At 36.4% G+C, this 20,376-nt stretch overlaps 1 protein-coding gene across 1 annotated transcript in view; it reads left to right on the forward strand.

The window, feature by feature from the left end:
- The window catches only part of Fbn2 (fibrillin 2), a 221,771-nt gene that overhangs the window by 8,183 nt on the left and 193,212 nt on the right, over positions 1-20,376 (forward strand). Inside the window, exons 4-5 of the mRNA XM_005324144.4 lie at positions 751-846; positions 9,079-9,174. Of these exons, the coding sequence (XP_005324201.2) occupies positions 751-846; positions 9,079-9,174 (192 nt within the window). The remainder of the gene's footprint in view (positions 1-750; positions 847-9,078; positions 9,175-20,376) is intronic.

Consider the following 20,376-nt stretch of genomic DNA (forward strand, 5'->3'; position numbering starts at 1 on the left):
AAAGCCCTCTGTGGCTGAGGGGGCCCTTCATCCTCTGCTTGACCTCTGCCTGGCTCTCCAAAATCTCTCTCCATTTGCCTTTCTTTTTAATCCACACAACATTTTAGTCCTTCAGAAGAAACCCTTCATCATCGTAAGGTCTGTTGGTTTGCTGGTTCTTCTCCCTCGGAAATTCCTCCATGGTACTTCCCATGCCTGGCTCATTCTCATCCTTTGAAGCTCAGCATAAATGTCCCATCAAAATGGTCTTGTCTGATTCCTTTACCCAAGTTCCTCCTCAACTCTAGGTTATTCCCTTTCATATTAGTTTCTTTCAGATAGTTTATCACAGTCTATAATGACTTTGTGATATTGTTTACTGGAGTCTGATCTGTCTGCCTGTGGAATGCAGACTCTGTGAGGACCAATCCCAGATCCATCACGATAGCTGACATGTAACCCCTGTAGTCTGAATGGATGCGAGTGCCTCCTGTGTAGGCTGACACAGATGCTATTGGGAACTTTATAGTGATTTTCTCTAATGCTGGAAGTGTAATGTATTTTAAGTACATACCAAATAACATGTTCTAACATATATGCCTGTGTATGCACATATGAAAAATAATAAATAAAAATTTGTTGGATGGTAACGTTTAGTTCTGTAGAGTATATTTGTCATCGAATTGAACATGTAGTGTTTAGTTTTATAAGCTTTCAATACTATAATTTGGTAACAAATATGTGCATATTATTTGTTGCTCTCATTTGCAGTTCAGCAGTGCAGTGTGAGGTGCATGAATGGTGGGACCTGTGCAGATGACCATTGCCAGTGCCAGAAGGGATTTATTGGAACTTACTGTGGACAACGTAAGGAACCTTGGTGTAGACTTTACTATAAATAATTTAATTTAGTGGGTATTTCATATTAAGTTATAATTGAAGGTCTTATAAAGCCTCTGATACTTTGAGAAAGCAGATTTATGTATACTTAACAATTTCTAATATGTAACCTATAAGAATTTTTAATGTTTAGAATTTTTCTGTTAAAGTATTGATGTTATTGAATAGCATTAGTACTTTCTCAGATTATTCCTTATTTTCTTTTCGCTAGCTGCATAAAACACATACTTTTCTGAAAAACGGTGAGGTATGCTGGAAAACACTCCAACTTTCACTTGCCCAAATATATGATTTTTTTAGGAGATTCCAACATTAGCCCCAGGAGAGCCAATCTCATAATTTGTTCTTTGCTTAAATGTGTTTAATACCACGATACAAAAGTGGTTTTCAAAAATTAGATGTCATTATGAAAAAGGGAGCTTTAATCCAGCAAAGCTATCTTCATGGGATCCTATCCCACAGCAACTGAGAAAGCTTTGTAACAAGGATAGAAAGACTGTGGTTCCTGGATTGTGACACATCACTGGGGAATGCTTTTAGTTAATGCTTCCCAAATTGGGACTTTATGGGAATTCACATATTTTCAAGTATGGATGAGAAGAAATGCATGGCACTAAAGACAGTGGAATCACATGTAGTATGATGGTCTCTCTTTACTTTATTTGTATTTCATCAGAGACAGCATCTAGGTAGGATGCTAAATTTCATGGCTTCCCTAAGAAATATTGATCTCCTTTCTCAACAAGTCCTAGGTGTTCAGGAACATCTACCTTGCTTTGGATTAATATTATTGCATCTTTGTTGCAGCTTTAAATTTTTCTTAGTTGTAATAAAAGATGCATAACATATAATATACCATTTTAACCATTTTAAGCGTACAGTTCAGTGGTGTTAAATACGCTCACAGTATAGTGCAACATACCCATTAACCACCTCCAGAACCTTTTTCATGTTGTAAAACTGAAATTCTGTACCCACTAAACAACCCCTCATTTCTCATTCTGGGATGAGAATCCCAGCCCCTGGCAACCACCATTCTGCTTTCTATGTGTTATGAATTTGACTACTCTAGGCACTTCATTATGCACATCATAGAAATGTAATCTTATTGTATATGTCCTTTTGTGGTTTATTTAACTTAATACAATGTGTTCAAGGTCCATCAATGTTGTAGCCAGTGCCAGAATTTTCCTCCTTTTAAAGGCTGAATAATATTCCATCGTCAGTATATACACACTTTGTTTATTCATGTATCTGTTGATGGATATTTGAGCTGCTTCACCTTTTGGCTCTTGTGGGTAATCTGTGACAAATATGGCTTTGAAAATATCTACTTTCAGTACTTATGTAGATATATCCAGAAGTGGAGTTGCTGGTTTGAATGGTAATTCTAATTTTTAACTTTTTGAGGGACAACTATTCTGTTTTCCACATCAGTTGTATCATTTTTCATTCTCCTCAGTAGTACACAAGGAGTCCAATTTATCTGTATCCTTGTAAACACTTATTTTTTTCTCGTTTTTATTTTATATCCATCTTAAGGTGTGAATGGTATTTCTTTGTGATTGTTGCAGTTATTTTTATGATTCCTTTCTGGTTAGGGTAATTATAGCTTTCCATTTATAAGTGTTATGCAGTTTTCCTTCAAAATAGTTTTAAGCTATTCACTGATGTAGCTCAGTGAAAGAGTGCCTACTATGCATGTGCAAGACCCTAAGTTCTATCCACAGCCCCACCACAAGAAAAATAAATGAAACAATTGGAAGTAAAATAGGTGGATCAATTTAAGGAAAAATATTTCATTAAGATCAATAGTCAGCCAACTTCTTCTGTAAGGTCCAGGTAGTATATGGTTAAGACTTTGCATTTTCTGATGTGAGTACTGTGTGTATTCTGTCCTTGTAGTGCAAGTGACCATAGACAATGTACAATTGAAAGAGCTTGGTGTATTTCAGCAAAATTTTATTGCTGAAACAATTTATAGTCACTGAACTCGACAGTTTTCTCTTGTCATGGCATAGTATTCTTTTCATTTTTAACCATTTAAAAATGTGAAAACTTCATCTTAGCTCATGGGCAGCACAAAAGCAGGCAGTCAACTAGGCCATAGTCTGCAGACCCTTATGTGAGTGGTTCTCAGGTGTGACAGAAGTTGTCAGGGTAATCTGAGATGGACAGACGGTTAGAAATGCAACGTTAAAGTGCTTAAGAGAACAGGTTGCATTGAGGCCAGTTTTCTAGCAAGAATAGGAGGGGCCAGTCTAATAGTTTCTCTAAGCTAGTGTTGACCAGGGGAGAAGAAGACGGGTTTGGACGATGGTGAGGCAGAAAATCTCAACAAAATTTCTTTTTTATTTTTTTAACATATGATTCTTTTTCTATATTTTCTTTGTACATTAAGGTATTGCCTCAATTTTATACAACGGATTCCAGTTTATAACCAGAAAAAAAAACAAGATTGTTTTAGGAATGCAATACTGATAAGGAAGCGGATTTGTAATTTTTTTTAAATGCCTATTGAAAACTTAGGAGATCTAGTTGTAACTTGTAGAGAGTTCAGTAGCCATAGAAAAGACATGTTTATCCTTCTCAAAATTCAATCTTTGGCTCTATGGAAGAGAAAATGATAATTATTTGAGAATCCCAAGGGGGACAGCCTTGTGTCAACTGATACTTCAGAGTTGTTTCAGATCTATCCTGAAACTCAATATTTTCAGCCTGAATTCAGCTGATGAATTTGGATCCTGGGTATCCATGAAATGTATTTCCTGTCTATTTTGCAGAACAAGCTCTGGTAGGCACGTCCCGTCCCTTCTCTGCTTGTGAAACGTAAGAGGGAAGCCAGGGAATAGAAAGTACTTTCTCTTCATGAAGAGTGCTTTGAGGACCTTTTGCTCCTGTGTAAAACCATGTCAGTGCTACCACAGTCTCCAGTCAGATGAACATGTGTTCTCTGGATGTCTCATGGAATGAAGCTTCCCAAGTCTAATTTCATCTAGGTCAGAAAAACACAGGTGCAAGCAAAATATGTACCTAGCAAAACTTATTAATAAGCAAATATGATGAAAGTGTGATCACCAGTAGATAACAGCTCAAGAAATGGCTGAAGGATGACACTTTCTAAGTTGTCTAATATAGAAAAGGTGATACAATATTTAAAGTGAATATTGGATTCAGCTTGTGAATCCAGAAAAGCCCTGGAAATATGATGTTTGCTAAAATGAGTATGACAAAAACATTTAAACTGCTTAGCTGCTTTCCCAGAAATATAGAGAGCACTCTTTAGAAAGCATTCTTTCAATTTATTCAACAATGTGGAGTGTCTGCTGTTCCCTGACCCTTGCATGGTGCTGGGAGTGTGATAATGAATAAGCACAATGATGCCCTCGTAGAGAAGATGATTGACAAGTAAATGAAAAGGTAAACAGCCAGTGCAAATTCAGGCAATGAGAGGGTCTAGGATAAGAAGGAAACAGGGCCGAAGAGAGAGAGTGTGAGTCAGATTAGCAGTTCTCTGCTGTTTTACATTGTGGGTGTCTGAGAAGATGACATTTACACACAGACCTGAGTCTGTGCTTTTTGGTTCTATGAGAAAAGTGCTCTAGGCATAGGGGAAAGCAAATTCAAGGGCCTGCAACAGAAATCAGACTCCAGGCATTTCGGAAGCAATAAGAAAACCCCTATGGCTGGAATAAAGTGAGGACAAAGGATAATGGTAAGAGAGAAAGAGGTGTAGGGCCTCTGCGGTCAATGATGTTTATACCCTGAATATGATGGGAAGCCACTAGAGCATTTTGAGTCGTCATGTGAGGTGGTCATGTCATTTCCTGATTTGGGAATGAGTGAATGGAGAGTGAGTTGGGCAAGGGGTGGTGGGGCTGAAGACGAGAGTTTGGCTTTGTATTTTTTGGTTGGAGAAGTTTGTTAGACTTCCAAGGGAATGGCAATCTCTGTGAATTCAGATCTTAGGACAGAGGTCAGAGATAGAGAGACACAAATTAGGAATAGACTGATAATTTTTCAATCTTGGGCCAAAGTGAAGATCACTAGAAAGTTGTTATAGACAGAGGAGGAGAGGGTGGAAGCTAGATCCTTTGAATCAGCCCTGCATTTTGAGGTCTGGAGGAGAAAGCAAAGCCAGCAAAGAGGAGTAAAAGAGTGAACCACAGGAAAGGAGGAAAGCTGGGAGGGGGACTCTGGGAAGAAAGGACGAAGGCAGCACCCGTAGTGACCAGTCAGTCACACTGTCCTGCATCCAAGCCATGGACTTTTGTTTCTTTTTTAACGTTCGAACCTGTTTTAGAATGCTTTTCTTATGTGCTTGTGTTGAAGTCACAACCATAATTTGAAATTGGACTTATGCCTCAGTGTTGGCACTCTGCGGAGTAGCACAGGAGTGTGTGTAATAAATACGTGTGTGCCTGTCACATCACCCTGCACGGGGTAAGTGCTCAGGAAGCGTCTGTTGATAGAGTGTTCTTTACATACCTGGCTTATATAGTACTTAAGCAGTGTCCTGTTTCACAAGCTGAGGTTGCTGAACAACACCCCTTCCCCCTCACTGAGATTGTGGCAGCAGGGAACAGACCCTGAGCTCACATTTCCATCTCAGGGTCTTCTTCTCCCCAGCCTTCTTCTTACTGTCATGTTAGGGGTAAGTGTTTTTTTTTTTTTTTTTTTTTTTGTGGGTGGCCAGCATTCTTTTCCCAGAGGAAACTGTGGCATGTTGAATTTCTTTCCAACTCCAATCAAATGTAAATTATTATTTCCAATATGTTTTGTTAAAAAAATACTGTTTTATAAAATACCTTTTATTCTAACTCATTTGAAAGATGAAAATTCATGGGGTTTTTGTTTGTGGTTTTTTTTTTTTTTCTTCTACTTCTAACTATTTCCTGCTTTTCTTCTTTTGCTATTGCTCTTTCATCTTTCTCCTGGAGAACAAGTCTCCTTTTCATAGAAGTATTTGTTCTGTAGTTAAAAAAAAAAAAAAGAAAGGGAATTAATTGAGCATGCAGAAGAACACCTACAATACATAGCCACTGTACGGTTTGTCTTGTTTAATTTTATTTAGTTATCACACCATTTGTGAGGTAGGAGTGATTAACCATGTTTTACAACAGGAAAGCTGAGAATCAGAAAATTGATGTGATGATGGGAGTTCTAGGAACAACAGAGCAGAACTTGTCTATCCACTCCACTGATCTGCCTTGCAAAATAGTGGGCAAAGTGAAATTTTGTCAAGGTGCAGAATTTCATTGTGTTCCTACAGCATATTGAACACATTGATCGGAGTTTTAGAGCAACTCTGGTTCCTATGCTGGGAGAGCCTATTCTCAGATGAGTGATGAGATTACAGCCAAATGACTGTATTAGTGTACCTCAACCTTTCTGTTCACAGAACCCCTTATCAATATTTACAATATTCAAATATAAAATGATAAGTTTAAGAAATCGATATGTATTAATTAATTTAAAAGTGATAATAAACCCATGTTACATGTTAACAAAAATATTTTTATGAGCAATAGCTTGTTTTCCCAATTCCCAGAAAACAAATTTAACAAGAAGGAAAGCAAGGTCAGCTTAAACCAGAAAGGTTAAATTAGGTCTAACCTGTAATGGGCCAGATTTTTCTAGGAGAAGCCCAAAGTTTACCAGCCATGCCCTCCTTCTCGGGGTTTGGAAGCTCTGTCTTGAAAAACCCTGATGGAAGCCTGCCCTTCTTCCATTTCCCCATGTGAGTGTCTCCATCAGTGGTGGACATCTGCCTTTGCCTCGTTCTGTTTTAAAGGTTACTATAGCGATGAGAGAATATGCCTGGATAGATGACTTGCAACTTGATAACATTCAAAGAAAATTCCACACATTTTCATTAATCTCATTAGATTAGAGTTACCACTTTACAATTGGAATCTTCAAATCTTGGCAGTTACTTTTGTGGAACCACACTAATGTAGATTTTTCTGGTAGGTTTTGTTCTCTTTCACATTCCTATCCACCCCCATCTTTCTCATGCTCCTTGGGACCTTTAATCCTTTTCCCCTGTCTTTTATAATTACTCCTCTAATTTTCTTCCTGCCCCATGTTCCAAGGCAGTGATGAGTCGGAAGTGCCACAGTTGGGTCAGTCAGAGAAGGTGTGTTGTGGGGGAGATGAACTTGTGCAGAGGCATGCACAAGTGATCAAAGCATGACTGCAGACAAGCCACTGGCACAGAGACGCCTTACCATGAAGATACCTTTTGTTTCCCAGTCTGTTTTGGTCTTGCTCCCATCAGCAGCACAAGAATGCTGTCTGTGCACTTTGCATGGTATAGGCAATCCAGTTCACCAGTGCAGAGGAAGAATCAGCAGGATTGCACTGCACTTTGGGTGTCACTGTGCTTGTTGGACTGTACATGTTGACATTGTGTTCCTACAGCATATTGAACACACTTGAAGTGCCGATAAATATGTCTAGCCCCTCACTTCCTTTAAAACCAGTGTTCTTAAAGAGCATCATTTTTTGTACCCAGGTCATAAGATATATCCCTTGTTTCTTCTGTAAGGGCAGAGTGTCTGTTCAACAGGGCAGGCGGTTTGAGAGACAAGCTCTTGGTCTCAGTAGCAGACGTGGTTCTTGAATTGAGCTGCCCTTCCTCAGTACGGAGGCAGGATTACGTGTCTTCAAGAGTGTCAGGCTGTGGGTCTTGGGGAAACTTCCTTATTCCATATCCAGGCTGCTGAGCTGAGTTACATCGCAGAGCCTCATCGTGAGGAGAAGGGAATCTGGTTAGCTTCCCCTGGGCCCACTGAGCCCCAAATCCTGGTCTCCCACGTTACGATTATGCAGGAGTGAAACAGTGTGTATGATGCACATCTGCCACCAATAGAGTTAGCCCTCTGTATCCCTGGGTTATGGATCCAGGGATTCAACCAACCACAAACTAGAAAAACTATTTTTTTAAAAAAAATTGTGCTGGTACTGAACATAGATTTCTTCCCCTCCTCTTATTCGCTAAATAGTACAGTATAAAACTATTTGTGTAGCTTGTAAATTATATTAGTATTACAAGTAATCTAGTGCCGCAGTCCAGCTGTAGCAAAATAACCCTGGGGGGGGGGGCGGGTGGTGATGAGCAACTTGTGTAGATTGATACAGATGGAGTGGGAGCCCTTTATTGTAGGACAGGAGGGGTATTTATACATTCCACACAGCTTATCTTAATTAATATAAACTAGATACAGCAGTCAACCAATAAGGAATCTCCACACTTAATGGCTCGCTGGCGCCACCTCACAAATCACTCCCTCTGGCAAAATGCCAGGCACCATCCCGACTTGTTTACAGACCCTAACAAGCTAGAGATGATTTAATGTGTATGGAATATGTGTAGGTTATGTGCAAATATTACACCACTTTATCGAAGGGGCTTGAATGTCCTTGAATGTTGGTATCCGTGTGGGGTTCTAGAACCAAACCCCCATAAACACAAAGGGACAATTGTACCTGAAATAATTGGGATGCGGTTTAATTTTGTGTAAAATAACCCATCATATTAACAGGATTTTACTTTCTATTATTCTATGACCTGAACATACTTTCTACAGATTGGTTACTTCTCCTGACATTTTATAGCTAAAGTTGATGGTAATTTCTCCTTTTCATGATAGTTTTGCCTTTCCTCCCTTTTGCTTTTTTCCCTGGCTCCTTTCTCTGATTTTTTTTTTTTTTTTTTTTTTGCTTTTCCCATTTCATGTTACATCCCTTTATTTTTCCACATCACATTTTGTCTTCCTTTTCTCTCTCCTTGCTCCCTGGAGACTGCCTCTTTTTCCACTTTTTCTCATTATTTTATTTACTTTCTTATCTCTGAGAAGAATGATAACAGTGGTAGTAAAAGAAGAAAATTAGGTCAAATAGTGATATTCTTACTCTGAGCATCAAGAACCAGCCAATCCTTTTGATTATGATTAAAAAATAAAAAGCCTTTTTGCTAAATGCTTGCTTAACAATGAGATTTACATGAATTATGCAGGGTTTTGCTTTAATATGCAGTTAGATGCATTTACTTAACTGGATAAGGCCAATCGTGACTTGTGTTTTAGAGGCATAATTTCAAGGTATGACCCTTTGCTGGCACCGTCACCACACTATTACACTGAGCCTGGGAATTTGCTTCTCTAATGAGCTGCTTCTTTGTGTTTTCATGTGCAGCTGTCTGTGAAAACGGGTGCCAGAATGGTGGGCGTTGTATCGGACCCAACCGTTGTGCTTGCGTTTATGGATTCACCGGTCCACAGTGTGAAAGAGGTAAGAAGAGACAAGAAAAATGAGAACTTTTCTTTGAGGATGTCTGTTTTATTGTAAAATGTTTATGTTTTGTTATTCAGTGAAAATTCTTCTAGTGAAATGATATGATTGTGTCCATAACTTTGATTGTGTCCATAATGCCAACGGTATGATTGTGGGACCTAACAACAACAACAGAAACATCTCAGTTTTTCCTCCAGGGTGACTTCAGTTTGTGAGGCCAGCTCAGGGGCAGTAGCTGTAGGATGCTTTCAAGTGATTGACTTATGGCAAATTCTAATCATGTCTTTAATTCGTATTAGAGTACCTATTGAGAATATTACCTTTGTTTAAAAAAAATAGTTCTGGGATGTTCTTGGCTACAAAACCTACAAAATCTGACACAAATTTGCCCTCATCAATAAGGAAATGTATTACATTTCATAATTTAAAATTCAAGAGTTCCTGGGCTTCAGGTAGAATGTGATCAAGGCTGTCCCTGTGTTACTCTTATTCTCGTGCGCTCTGTTCTCCTTTTTGTTTCAGCTTTACCCTGTCTGGAGTTTTTTGTCTTTGTAAGATTGCCTTCAGCAGTTACTGAGGCAGGTTTTCTCAGTAATCATCTGTACAGAGAAAAGCTCTCCTGTAACCATGGGTCAGTAATAGCCCAGAGACATATTCATGCTAATTGGGATTAGCTTGGGATTTTTAAATGATCAAAGGCAAGCAATGGTGTTACTATGTTTGATGTAGACTTTTCAGGACCCATCTTTGCAACAGAGGATGATAAAAGCTTTTCCAAAGCCATCTGGGAGGGAAGGCTGAGTATATGAACACAGTAGGGTTTCATTTGGGCAAAGGAATGGATGGTTGGAGGTATGCACCCAGTGCTGTCCACGATATCCATGTAGATGGTTAGTCAAGCCAGTGTGAAACCAGCTTACCATGATTTGAATAGCAATTCCATCTCATGACCTACTGGCTGCTGGAAATTATTAGTGACCTAATAATTATGTCCTGATGTATGTGTTACCATGGCACATCAAAGAAGTTAAACTTTATAAAATATAATAAATAACTACTTAGCATTCAAGTAAAGATTAGAATGAGCTTAAACTAAAACAGATATGTAATCATTCATTATTACATATATCCTCAAATTTGTCTTCCCAAGGCTTATCATACCATCTAAAGTTATGTAGCACTTCATTGTGAAACTGCAGTCTATGGAGTTATGTCAGTGAAATAAGACAGTAAGTGGAAATGATGGTTTACATATGAAGAGAGACTTCGAACTGCAAAGAAACCTTATTTTAAAAATTGTAGTCATTATTCTGACCAAAATTTCATCTCAGTATTCAGGTTAAATCTCAAGAAGAAATTGAGAAATTAGAATTATATGGTGAATTTGAAAAGTGAGATGTGTGCAGCCTTTTAACATACATTTGCACATATATACATATCAAGATATTTATATTATTCCTAACTTAATTGATGTTTCTTGGGACTACAGTACATTCCACAAATGACAGAGTTTATAGTTAAAGCTTAGGATGAATTTAATGTCTTTACCAGATGTTTTTATTTGAGGAAGAAAAATTAATTATGAAATGTTAGCATAAAAAGATAAATTGTTCAGAATGGAATAAAACAAATTTCTTAAATGATGTTAAGTTTATTTAAATGCCATAGGCAGGAGAAGAGTTACATTTAAAATTTCAAACATATTCATAACTGGAGGAGATGATGTTCATTTTTCTGAAAATTAATGTAAACTTTGCAGTGCCTTAATCCTGAAGCAGATTTCAAGGTCAGTTCCTAATTGGCAGAGAAGTTGGGTAGCTAGTTTCAACTCAGAGGCTTCCAGGCATTACATCATTATTCTTCAACAGTTATTCATTCATTAGATTTGTTAGTTCTTACTAAATTTATGGGAATCCAATAAAGACTTACATGCATTTTACATGCACAGTAGCATGTTTTTAGAAGAAATTATAAAACTAATTAGTTAATGAATTGACCTTAAGGATATTTTTTTAAAATATGTGTTTGTTTCTTAAGTCTTTTTAAGTGTTGCCCTTCAGGTGAAAGTTCTAAAACTTCATTTCTTCCAAAAGATGCAGTTAGTAACTTCCGCACTTAGATCACAGCAGTGAACCTTAACATCTTTAAGAGACAAATTCAGTTCAGTGTTTTGTTTTTTTTTTAGAGAGAGAGAGAGAATTTTTTAATATTTATTTTTCAGTTTTCGGTGGACACAACATCTTTATTTTATTTTTATGTGGTACTGAGGATCGAACCCAGAGCCCTGCGCATGCTAGGCGAGCGCGTTATGGGAGCGCGTAACCACTTGAGCCACATCCCCAGCCCCAGTTCAATGCTTTCAATGTGTAGCAGCTAATTCCATTCGAGTTCATAATGATTCTTAAGAAATATTGTATCTACATAAATACAAAAGAATACTCATTTATAGTGAGGTTACTGAGTAGGCTCATGTGCCATGTTAACATTTAACATTCATTTATTTTAATTACTGAATTTCAAAATACATATTCTTTATTTTCTAAAGAAAAGGGGAGCTTTATAAAACTAGGGCTATCTTCCCTCTGTAATGTAGAGTACATGTAATTTTCCCTTAAACTGGCCTCTTGGGATCAGTTCTTTGATAAAGCATGGCTGCTTTTCAGGCTATCTGGGTTCTGGCAGACTGGTTTCCGGGATGGAGACAGAGGCTGAGTAGTAACTAATGACTGGCATGATTATGGTATTTAACTCAAGTCTTGGAGCTGGGTAAGCTGAGCCTCTTTGGAGTTCCCTTCTCACTCTTGCTGATATACACAATGACCTTTTATACTAAAAAAAAAAAAAAGAAAAAAAAGTTCTTGTGGCCACATGCTGATTATAAAATGCAAACAACTCAGCTACATCCAAAGCACATGAAAGTATTCAATTCTTACTTCTTTCTCCAAACACATGGTGGTTGAGGAAAAAATGAATTTCATATAGATCTGAGAATAAGTAGAAATACAATCATAATTATATAGCAAGATTAATTTTTTTCCCCTAATACTTAACATGTACCTCAGTATTTTGTCAACAAAAACTTGGAGGGGCAGGCAGGCAATAAGTGAGTTTACCTAAGGGATTTCTGGACTAAATAAATTGACTATTTGATTACTAATGTGGCCTTCTTAGAATCCTTTTTTCAAACTTCTCTGACTTAAATGATGGTTGAACTTTTATTTCATAATTGAATTTTCCTTGAAGCTTCTATAAAACATTTTATAAATATGTCCTAGACTCTTTTATTAGTTACACACAAATTACCACTACAAGTTGTTTTTATCATGTAAATATATCTTCCTTAGTGTGGAAATTCTGTAATATTTTGACTGATACCTAGTGGCATTTCCTTTAAAATGTACATCTTTCAGTGAAAAGAACCTTTCTTTAAAAAAGTGGACTAAAAAATTACATTTTGATCTATTGACATTTTAATTTTTCTTTTGTTAATCTGCATCTGCAACAAAGGAAATTATAAGATCAAATTGAAAAAGAGTTTATAAAATCTAAACTTTCAGACTTTTAGGTAAAATGTTAAGGGATTGATTTTATTTTGGAGCAATTTTATGATTTTCACAAAATCATCCAGGTATGGAGACCCATGGGTGAACTCAATGTCTAAAAGTGTCCTGAGAAGGGAACACAAGGGTCTCAAGAGACCTCCAGTCACTGGACACTCACTCACTCTATCATGCAGCAGGTTTATTGTCAGTCTTGTTTGTTGGAGCTCTGCATCATGATGCTGCTGCCCAGTCTTGGCATTTAACAGATGCACATAGCACCTGCCTCCTTGTCTAATTCAATAGCAACATTATGGTAGCAACCTCTCTAAAATAAGTCATCTACAATCTACCACTTAGGGTGTGTGATGGCAGCTGGAAGTCCCATTACAACGTTTAAATGATTCAACATATTTTTGCTCATCCATCCACATTTCAGGAGGTTAACCCACCACTCACCCTACTCGGGTGGAATCTAGATTCTCTAAGAACAGAAGTGGACATGGGAAAATTGGGGTTTTCCTAAATAGTGTGAATCATGTAGACCATAATGGGAATTATGTTTAGAAATAACTGATTCAGAAATTTTCATAAATAACTTGTTATATTAATTCTATGGACTTGGAATTTATTATAGAGTATGGAGGGGGAGTTTGTACAGTTTAGGGATATTCCAATAACAGAGCAGATCAGTAGTATGAAAATATGATGAAGAGAACAAGCTGGGCTTGTGAAGAATTCTGTACAATAGATTTTAATACCTTCAAGAAATATGTAAGCAATATTTTAATAAAAACTTTCATTATAATTGCCTTATTTGAAAGTAGTACATGTTTATTATAAATTAATTTAGAAAATAAGTCAAAAAGAGAAAATGCAGTTATTCATAAATCCTCCACTCAGGATCATTATGGACATTTTGGAGAATATTCTGTTTATTTTACGGAATGGATAATGTTTACAAAAAATGAGATCTTTCTATTTGAATTCTACTTTTTAAAAGTAATATGAAGTTACATCTTGCTTCTCCTTTTGTGTTGTTAAATGTGTGTGCATTGTAATGGTGTGCTTCATACTGTAATAATGAGGAATCTGCGTACTTTGCAACAACCTCATCAGGGTTATAAAGATATCTGCTCAGTCTCACAGATGAGGAGGATTTGCCCAGGTCAAACTTCTAGCACTGAGGATATGAAAAGAAGAGTACAATATTATTCAGTCTTATTCAAGATCTTAATTACTGTATCATTGTTGTCTGAAAGAGCTAAATTTCCTATGATTTGACATTTACAGTCATTTCCAAGTTTCCTTTTTTGTTTTGTTTGTTGTTTAGCTATGTGCAATCAAATTTTCTGTAGATAATCTGTGCACTGGGTTGTATACTCAGAATACAACCTAGAAATGTAATTTCTGAGCCATTGGGTATATGGAAATTTAGAGTCTTAGATACATTCTGTTCATTTTCCTCTAGAAAGACTTTTATGATTTGTTCCTTTGGTATCATGCTTAGAAAGTTCCTCTCTATTCCCAAATACTATAAACATCTGTAGTTTTCCCTAGTGCTTTTAATATTTTATTTCCATTTACCTTTATAACAATAAATTAGAATATACATAAGGAGCTAAACTAAACTTTTTATAGATATTTAATACTTATTCACCCAATATTTGTTAAGTAATTATTAAATATTAAGTTAGGTACTTGGAACTTGAGGCATAAAGAAAAATAATATATATTCCCTGTTGACGAGAAGTAAATTTAAAGACTAGAATTCATCATCTATTTTAAACATGAAGTTGCAAACTGACATAGTAAATATCATAATGGGAACAGAAATAAGCAGAGATCTTAGATATGGGATGAAGTAGAACAATCTTCTTATCAGTTAAATGAATGTAGAATGAAACAAAAGACATAGTTCATTAGAGTAGAGAAACAGTGTCAAACTAATTCCTGTATTGATATTATAAGATGTATTATGACTGAATCTTAAGCTAAGGTTATTTAAATTTCATAATTAATTACCAATTACTGTAGTCACTAAGACAGTATTTATTTAATAGAAATAAAATGTCTCCATTTACTTTGCACTCTGAAGATTTAACACAATGAAAGATTTAGTAGAACGGAAGTTACAAGGAACAGTGAGAGATATTACCAGCTACAAATGTCAAGCTCCCATGTGCCCACGAGCGCGCACACATTTCTGCACTTGTGAGGCCGTTAAGAACATTTTATAACCTTGCACTCTCTAAGCTAAACTTAGCCTTAAATGGGCATCAGAGAAGCACCAGAAGATTTGTGGGAACTTAACTTTTTGGCACTAGCTCAGATGACATCCTTATCTTGAATGCCATTAAGACGACAAGGGAAAGAAAACGAGAGAAGGAAAAGCAGACAGTGGAGTGGAGGAAAAAGAGAAGAAAACAAAGGTTGATAAAACAAAGGGAGACAGACAGACAGTGCTAAACCAGGAGTGAGGACAGGGAGGTTTTGTTGTATGAGGGGAGTGCTTAACTTTAGGAAGAAATCAGTTTCTTGATTGATCCAAGGCTTCCCCTTCTCAGTCCTTGGTTTAAGCCACTCAGTGTAGCTCTTCAGGGTAAGATTGAATATTTTGGCAGCCCATTAGAGTATGATTTTTTTTCTTCCTTTGAACAAAAGTAATGAGTATTTTCATTTATTCCATTATAAATGTGTGTTTGCATATGTATGTATGTATGAATATAAATATATCTATGTGTCCTTGTCTTGGATTCATCTACCTAGAGGTAGAAAAACATGCAATATAAAATAAAAAAATCTTTAAATATTTTATATTCATGTAACTCCCCAAATATTTTCGTATTTACCTATTTAAATGTCAAATAAGAAGGTATTTAGAGGTTAACTTCTATGGAAACTAGGCCAAGCTACCACACATACACACACACACACACACACACACACACACACACACACACACACATGCAAGTTAAGTATAATGAAATGCTATATACTATTTAGTTGAAAGTAATTCAATAAATGTGTTATATAATATATACCATATATTTCAAAAATCCTGAAAGTCATAAATTCCTCAAGAATACCTGTTTCCAGGAATTTCGGGTAAAGAATTGTGGACCTGTAATCACCTCATAGGTCACTGAGAGGGTCACAAGCAGTAATGTGTTTAGCACCCGACACATAATAAGCAGTGTGCCTGCCACAGGATAGGCTTCCACTAAGTGTTATTTGTTGTGTTTTAGAAACATGATATATAGTCAAAATCAGAGCTTAATATTAAGATCCATGTGATCTTGAAATCATGTTACCCTCTCTAACACCTAATCTGTACACAGATAATATATGTTATGTTAAACTTTGAATAATTTTAATGAGAATTAAATAATAATAGTACTGTGCCTTTCGCCCAGTAAGTGAGGATTGGTGATGCTTTGGAACAGCACTCCCCATTTATCAAAAGGATAGATGTGATGGTTGGCTGTTCAAAATCAAATATTCAAAAATGTAAGAAAGAAGGTTTTTGTGAACTGAGTCATAGAAGCAAAGTCAAAAGCTGTTACTATTTTTTTCCTTCATGATCAAGATGACCGGAAGGGTTGTATAAAACTAAAATGCACGTAGCTTAAGATGTTATAAGTTATTTGCAAATCAACTCGTTTCAGAAGTGAAAGATTCCTTGGGTCATTTCTTAATATCAGAATAAATGCAAGCTTCCCTTTTGAATGTTTTGGATGCTGTAAAGAGTAAATTGTACAGTCTTCTATTTTCTATTTTGTTTTGTTCAATTCTCAGTGGAAGGGAAGCTAGTGCAATACCATTATCCTGGACAAAGAGCATTGGATTTTATCTTTCCATCTCTTCTTTAATTTCTGTAGTAGCAGAGTTTCTTCCACATCTCTCCATATTATATTTAAATGCTGATCATAAGCAGTGATCTTCCTCAAAGCTCTTGTTCATTTCTCATCTTCATGTAGATTTCCTTATTGAAACTGAGCCTCATGTGATCCAGGGGCCCCTCTATGGTATTAGTAGTTTTTTGCTGTTCCGTGTCATCCACCATGTTTCAAATCTTGTGTCTTTTCTCCTAAAGTTGTTTTGGTTAAGAGTTGAGGGACTTGGACTAAATTGGATATTTTAAGAGGAGCTTCCATTTCCAATATGAGAAATAAATGAGAAATAAAATGCTTTCCCAGCATCTGGAACAGGGTGAAATGCTCAGTAAAAGGTAAGTCAAAATCATAAAAAAATAAATAAATTCAGGAAATAATATGCTGTGTTAGATAAAATTATCTTGGTGGGTGGGGGAGAGATTATCTCAGGATCACTGGGACTATTTCAGTTCAGGGTTCATGAGTTGTAAACGATGTCAGTTTTATTGTTTTCACTTTTGTGGAGTTTCTGAGAGCAATATGGGTTTACCAAAAATTATCATCTATCATTTTCACTACCTTACTTGTTATGCAGTTAAATTACTAGAATCTGCTCGTCCTGTTCTGATGTTTTTATCCTCTCAGTAGTTCCCATTTAACTGGCCTCTCTGATGTGTCTTAGCCCCTTCCTGATGCACAAGGTATGGTTCTTAGCATTGTACTGTGTAACTGTATTTGTAAAGTAAATTTCACACAAGACTTGCCTATTGCTAGACCTAATAGAAGAAGTAGTCAGAGGGGTCTTTGAACAATTCAGAGATAAGTTCTTCTGTGAAGCCCTCCCCACCCCCACCCTACTCATCTGGCAAAAGTTAGGCATACTCCCCTTTTATTTTCTCCATCATGTGTTCCATTCCTTTAAAACATCTCTCTTCATCTTTGTGATATGACTGCTTGTATATTTGGCTGGGAACTCCATGAGAGAGCGATTGCCTTTTTGCATCCTGTACTCCACCTGGTGCCATGCCACGGAAGCCATGCCATACATACAGATGGTGCACATAGGGACTCCATTGAGAAGAATCAAGATTAAAAATGGTGCAATAATAGTAAAGGTCCTTGAGTGTTCATGCAGCCTATTCATCAGGTATGGCCATAATGCACAGTTACTGAGAAGGAAGAGTAGAGGACAAGGCTGGAAAAATAAACTTGGACCTTCACATACAAAAGTCTAGAACGTCATAATCAAGAGGTTGCCCTCTCTTCAGGCTGCATTGGGGAGAGGTACTGTGAATGACTTCTGGACTTCAAAATAGTTGTCTACAGGGGTTAATTGGGATTGACAAGACAGAATGGAAAGCTGAAGGTAGAGAGGCCACTTCAGGGAATTCATTTATGTCACTGGAGCTTAACAGTGCATATTAAGTTTGTATGATGTATTAAATGAGATTATAATTTATATGTGAGTAAATTCGATTACTAGCATAAATGCAAAAAATGGAAAACTATGCAATTTTGACAAATAACAGTGAGTATTTACTATGATGAATGCTTCAGATGAATTCTTATACCAAACCAATGGTAGCATTTTTAAAAAATATCACATTACAAATAAGAAATTTGGGCAATAAGGAAGTTAAGCATTCAGCTAACAAATGAAGACAGTAGGATTTGAACACAGGAGGTATATCCTCAGAATCATATACTTAACCACAATCCCAAATGAAACAATACAGCAAAATAATGTATTTACTTTGTTTCAAACAACAGTGTGCCAGTTGTTCAGTATAAATAAGAATAACTGAAGGAAAAGGCTGACTTGCTTGTTTTGAATTCTGTTGTTAGCTTCCATAGATAAATCTTTTTATTATGTAAATTTCAGACTAGTCCCCCACATTCATACATCTAGAATTTGTTTTAATATGTGATTTGAAATATTTATTCAAAACTAATAATATTTAAAACAAAATTGTTATTTCCATTTCCAGTTAAGTTAGACTAACAAAACCCAGATTAACTCTCTTGCCTGAAAAGACAGAAAAACAGGACAAAATACATGAAGCCACAGGTTTTTTGTCTTGTTGTGTTTGGTACTGGGGATTGAACCCAGGGGTGCTTAAGCACTGAGCCACATCTCCAGTCCATTTGACTAACTTTTTATTTTAAGACAGGATCTCATTAAGTTTCTTATGGCCTCACTCATTTGCTGAGGTTGGCTTTGAACTTGGCATTCTTTTGCCTCAGCCTCACAAGCCATGGGATAATAGTTTTTAATATATTGGACACCAAGCAACAAAGGAGAGTAATCCCTGAGAGGAAGGAGACCAATGATGTGAACTATTTCGCTTTTACAGCTTGCTGCTGGAGATTTTTCCAGGTCCCACTATAATGAGAACCCAGACACAGTTTAATAGCTCTCCCAAGTTGAGAAGATGGAGTTGAGGCTCTTGGGAGAATGTGGTGGCTAAAGATCTCAGGGAAGAATTTTCGAGAGCAGTCAGGAGTAGGTAGAGAACCAGGTATAATACACAGAGGGTCTCCCTCAAGTTATCTGCAGAACTCTGCACTTACGTGTGAGGAACCTATCTGAGGCTGAGGAAGAAACTACCCAAAAGAACTAGAAGGACCAGTCCTCTGAGTGTACACAAGTCCGAATACTATTTTTTCTTCACACCAAACTGGAGAGTCACATAATTTGTGACGCATTGGTTTGAACAAATTAGAATAAATAATTTAATAAAAAAATAAAAATAAAGAAAATACTGTGTCATATAGGGTGTGTAAAAGATATGGTGATAAAATAGAATTTTAAAATAGCACAAATGCTGAGGAGTCTTACACTGTTTGTCAAATAGTATCATTACCTGAAGATTGACTCTGGTAAGTGGAAGGCATGTATACCAAATTCTAGAGCAACCCCCCAAAAATACAGAATTGTAACTAAAAGCCAACAAAATGTGATAAAATGAAATAACAATTTGAAAAAACGGCAGCAAAAGAATATAAAGAGAACTAGTAATATATAATAAGAAAATAAATAGAAATTGTAGATTTCAGCCTAGCCTTACTGATGACATCAAAGATAAATGGTCTCAACATTCTAATGAAAAGGCATAGTTTGTTAAATAAGATAAAAAAGCAAGATCCAGTTGTGTGTTGCTTATAATATATCAATTTTAACTGAAATACACTGTTAGATTAAAATTAAAAGGTGGAAAAGAGAAATAACTGCCTAATTCTAATTAAAAGGAGGATGGAGTGGCCAGATTAATAACAGAGTAGACTTCAGAGTAGTGAATAAAATCTGGCATAAAGATTTTATCATTTTATTATGATAAAGCAGATGCAACAATTCTGACTATTCACTTAACTTAAATGTAGCTTCAAAATGCATAGAGTAAAAATCAAGCTACAAGGAGGAATAGACCAATCACAATTACGGATATTTCGGGACCCTATCCTTAAGAATTGATAGAAGTCGACAAAAAGTCAATAAAATTTTAGAAACAGTTCTACTTGACCTGTTTGACCAATTCTTTGGAAACTTTTCTAGAAAATTGGAAAGAAGTTAAAACTTATCAACTCATTCTATAAGACCAAGTGACCTTGATACCAAAAACCAGAAAGACATTTCAAGAAAAAATGCAAATAATGCTCACGATGCAACATTTTTCAACAAAATTTTATCAAAATGAATCAACCATGTTAGAATCATAATATGGCTAGGCTCAGTGGCACATGCCTCTAATCCCAGTGGCTTGGGAGGCTGAGGCAGGTGGATCAAG

The sequence above is a fragment of the Ictidomys tridecemlineatus genome, chromosome 1, assembly GCF_052094955.1.
Source record: "Ictidomys tridecemlineatus isolate mIctTri1 chromosome 1, mIctTri1.hap1, whole genome shotgun sequence".
NCBI classification, from domain to species: Eukaryota; Metazoa; Chordata; class Mammalia; order Rodentia; family Sciuridae; genus Ictidomys; species Ictidomys tridecemlineatus.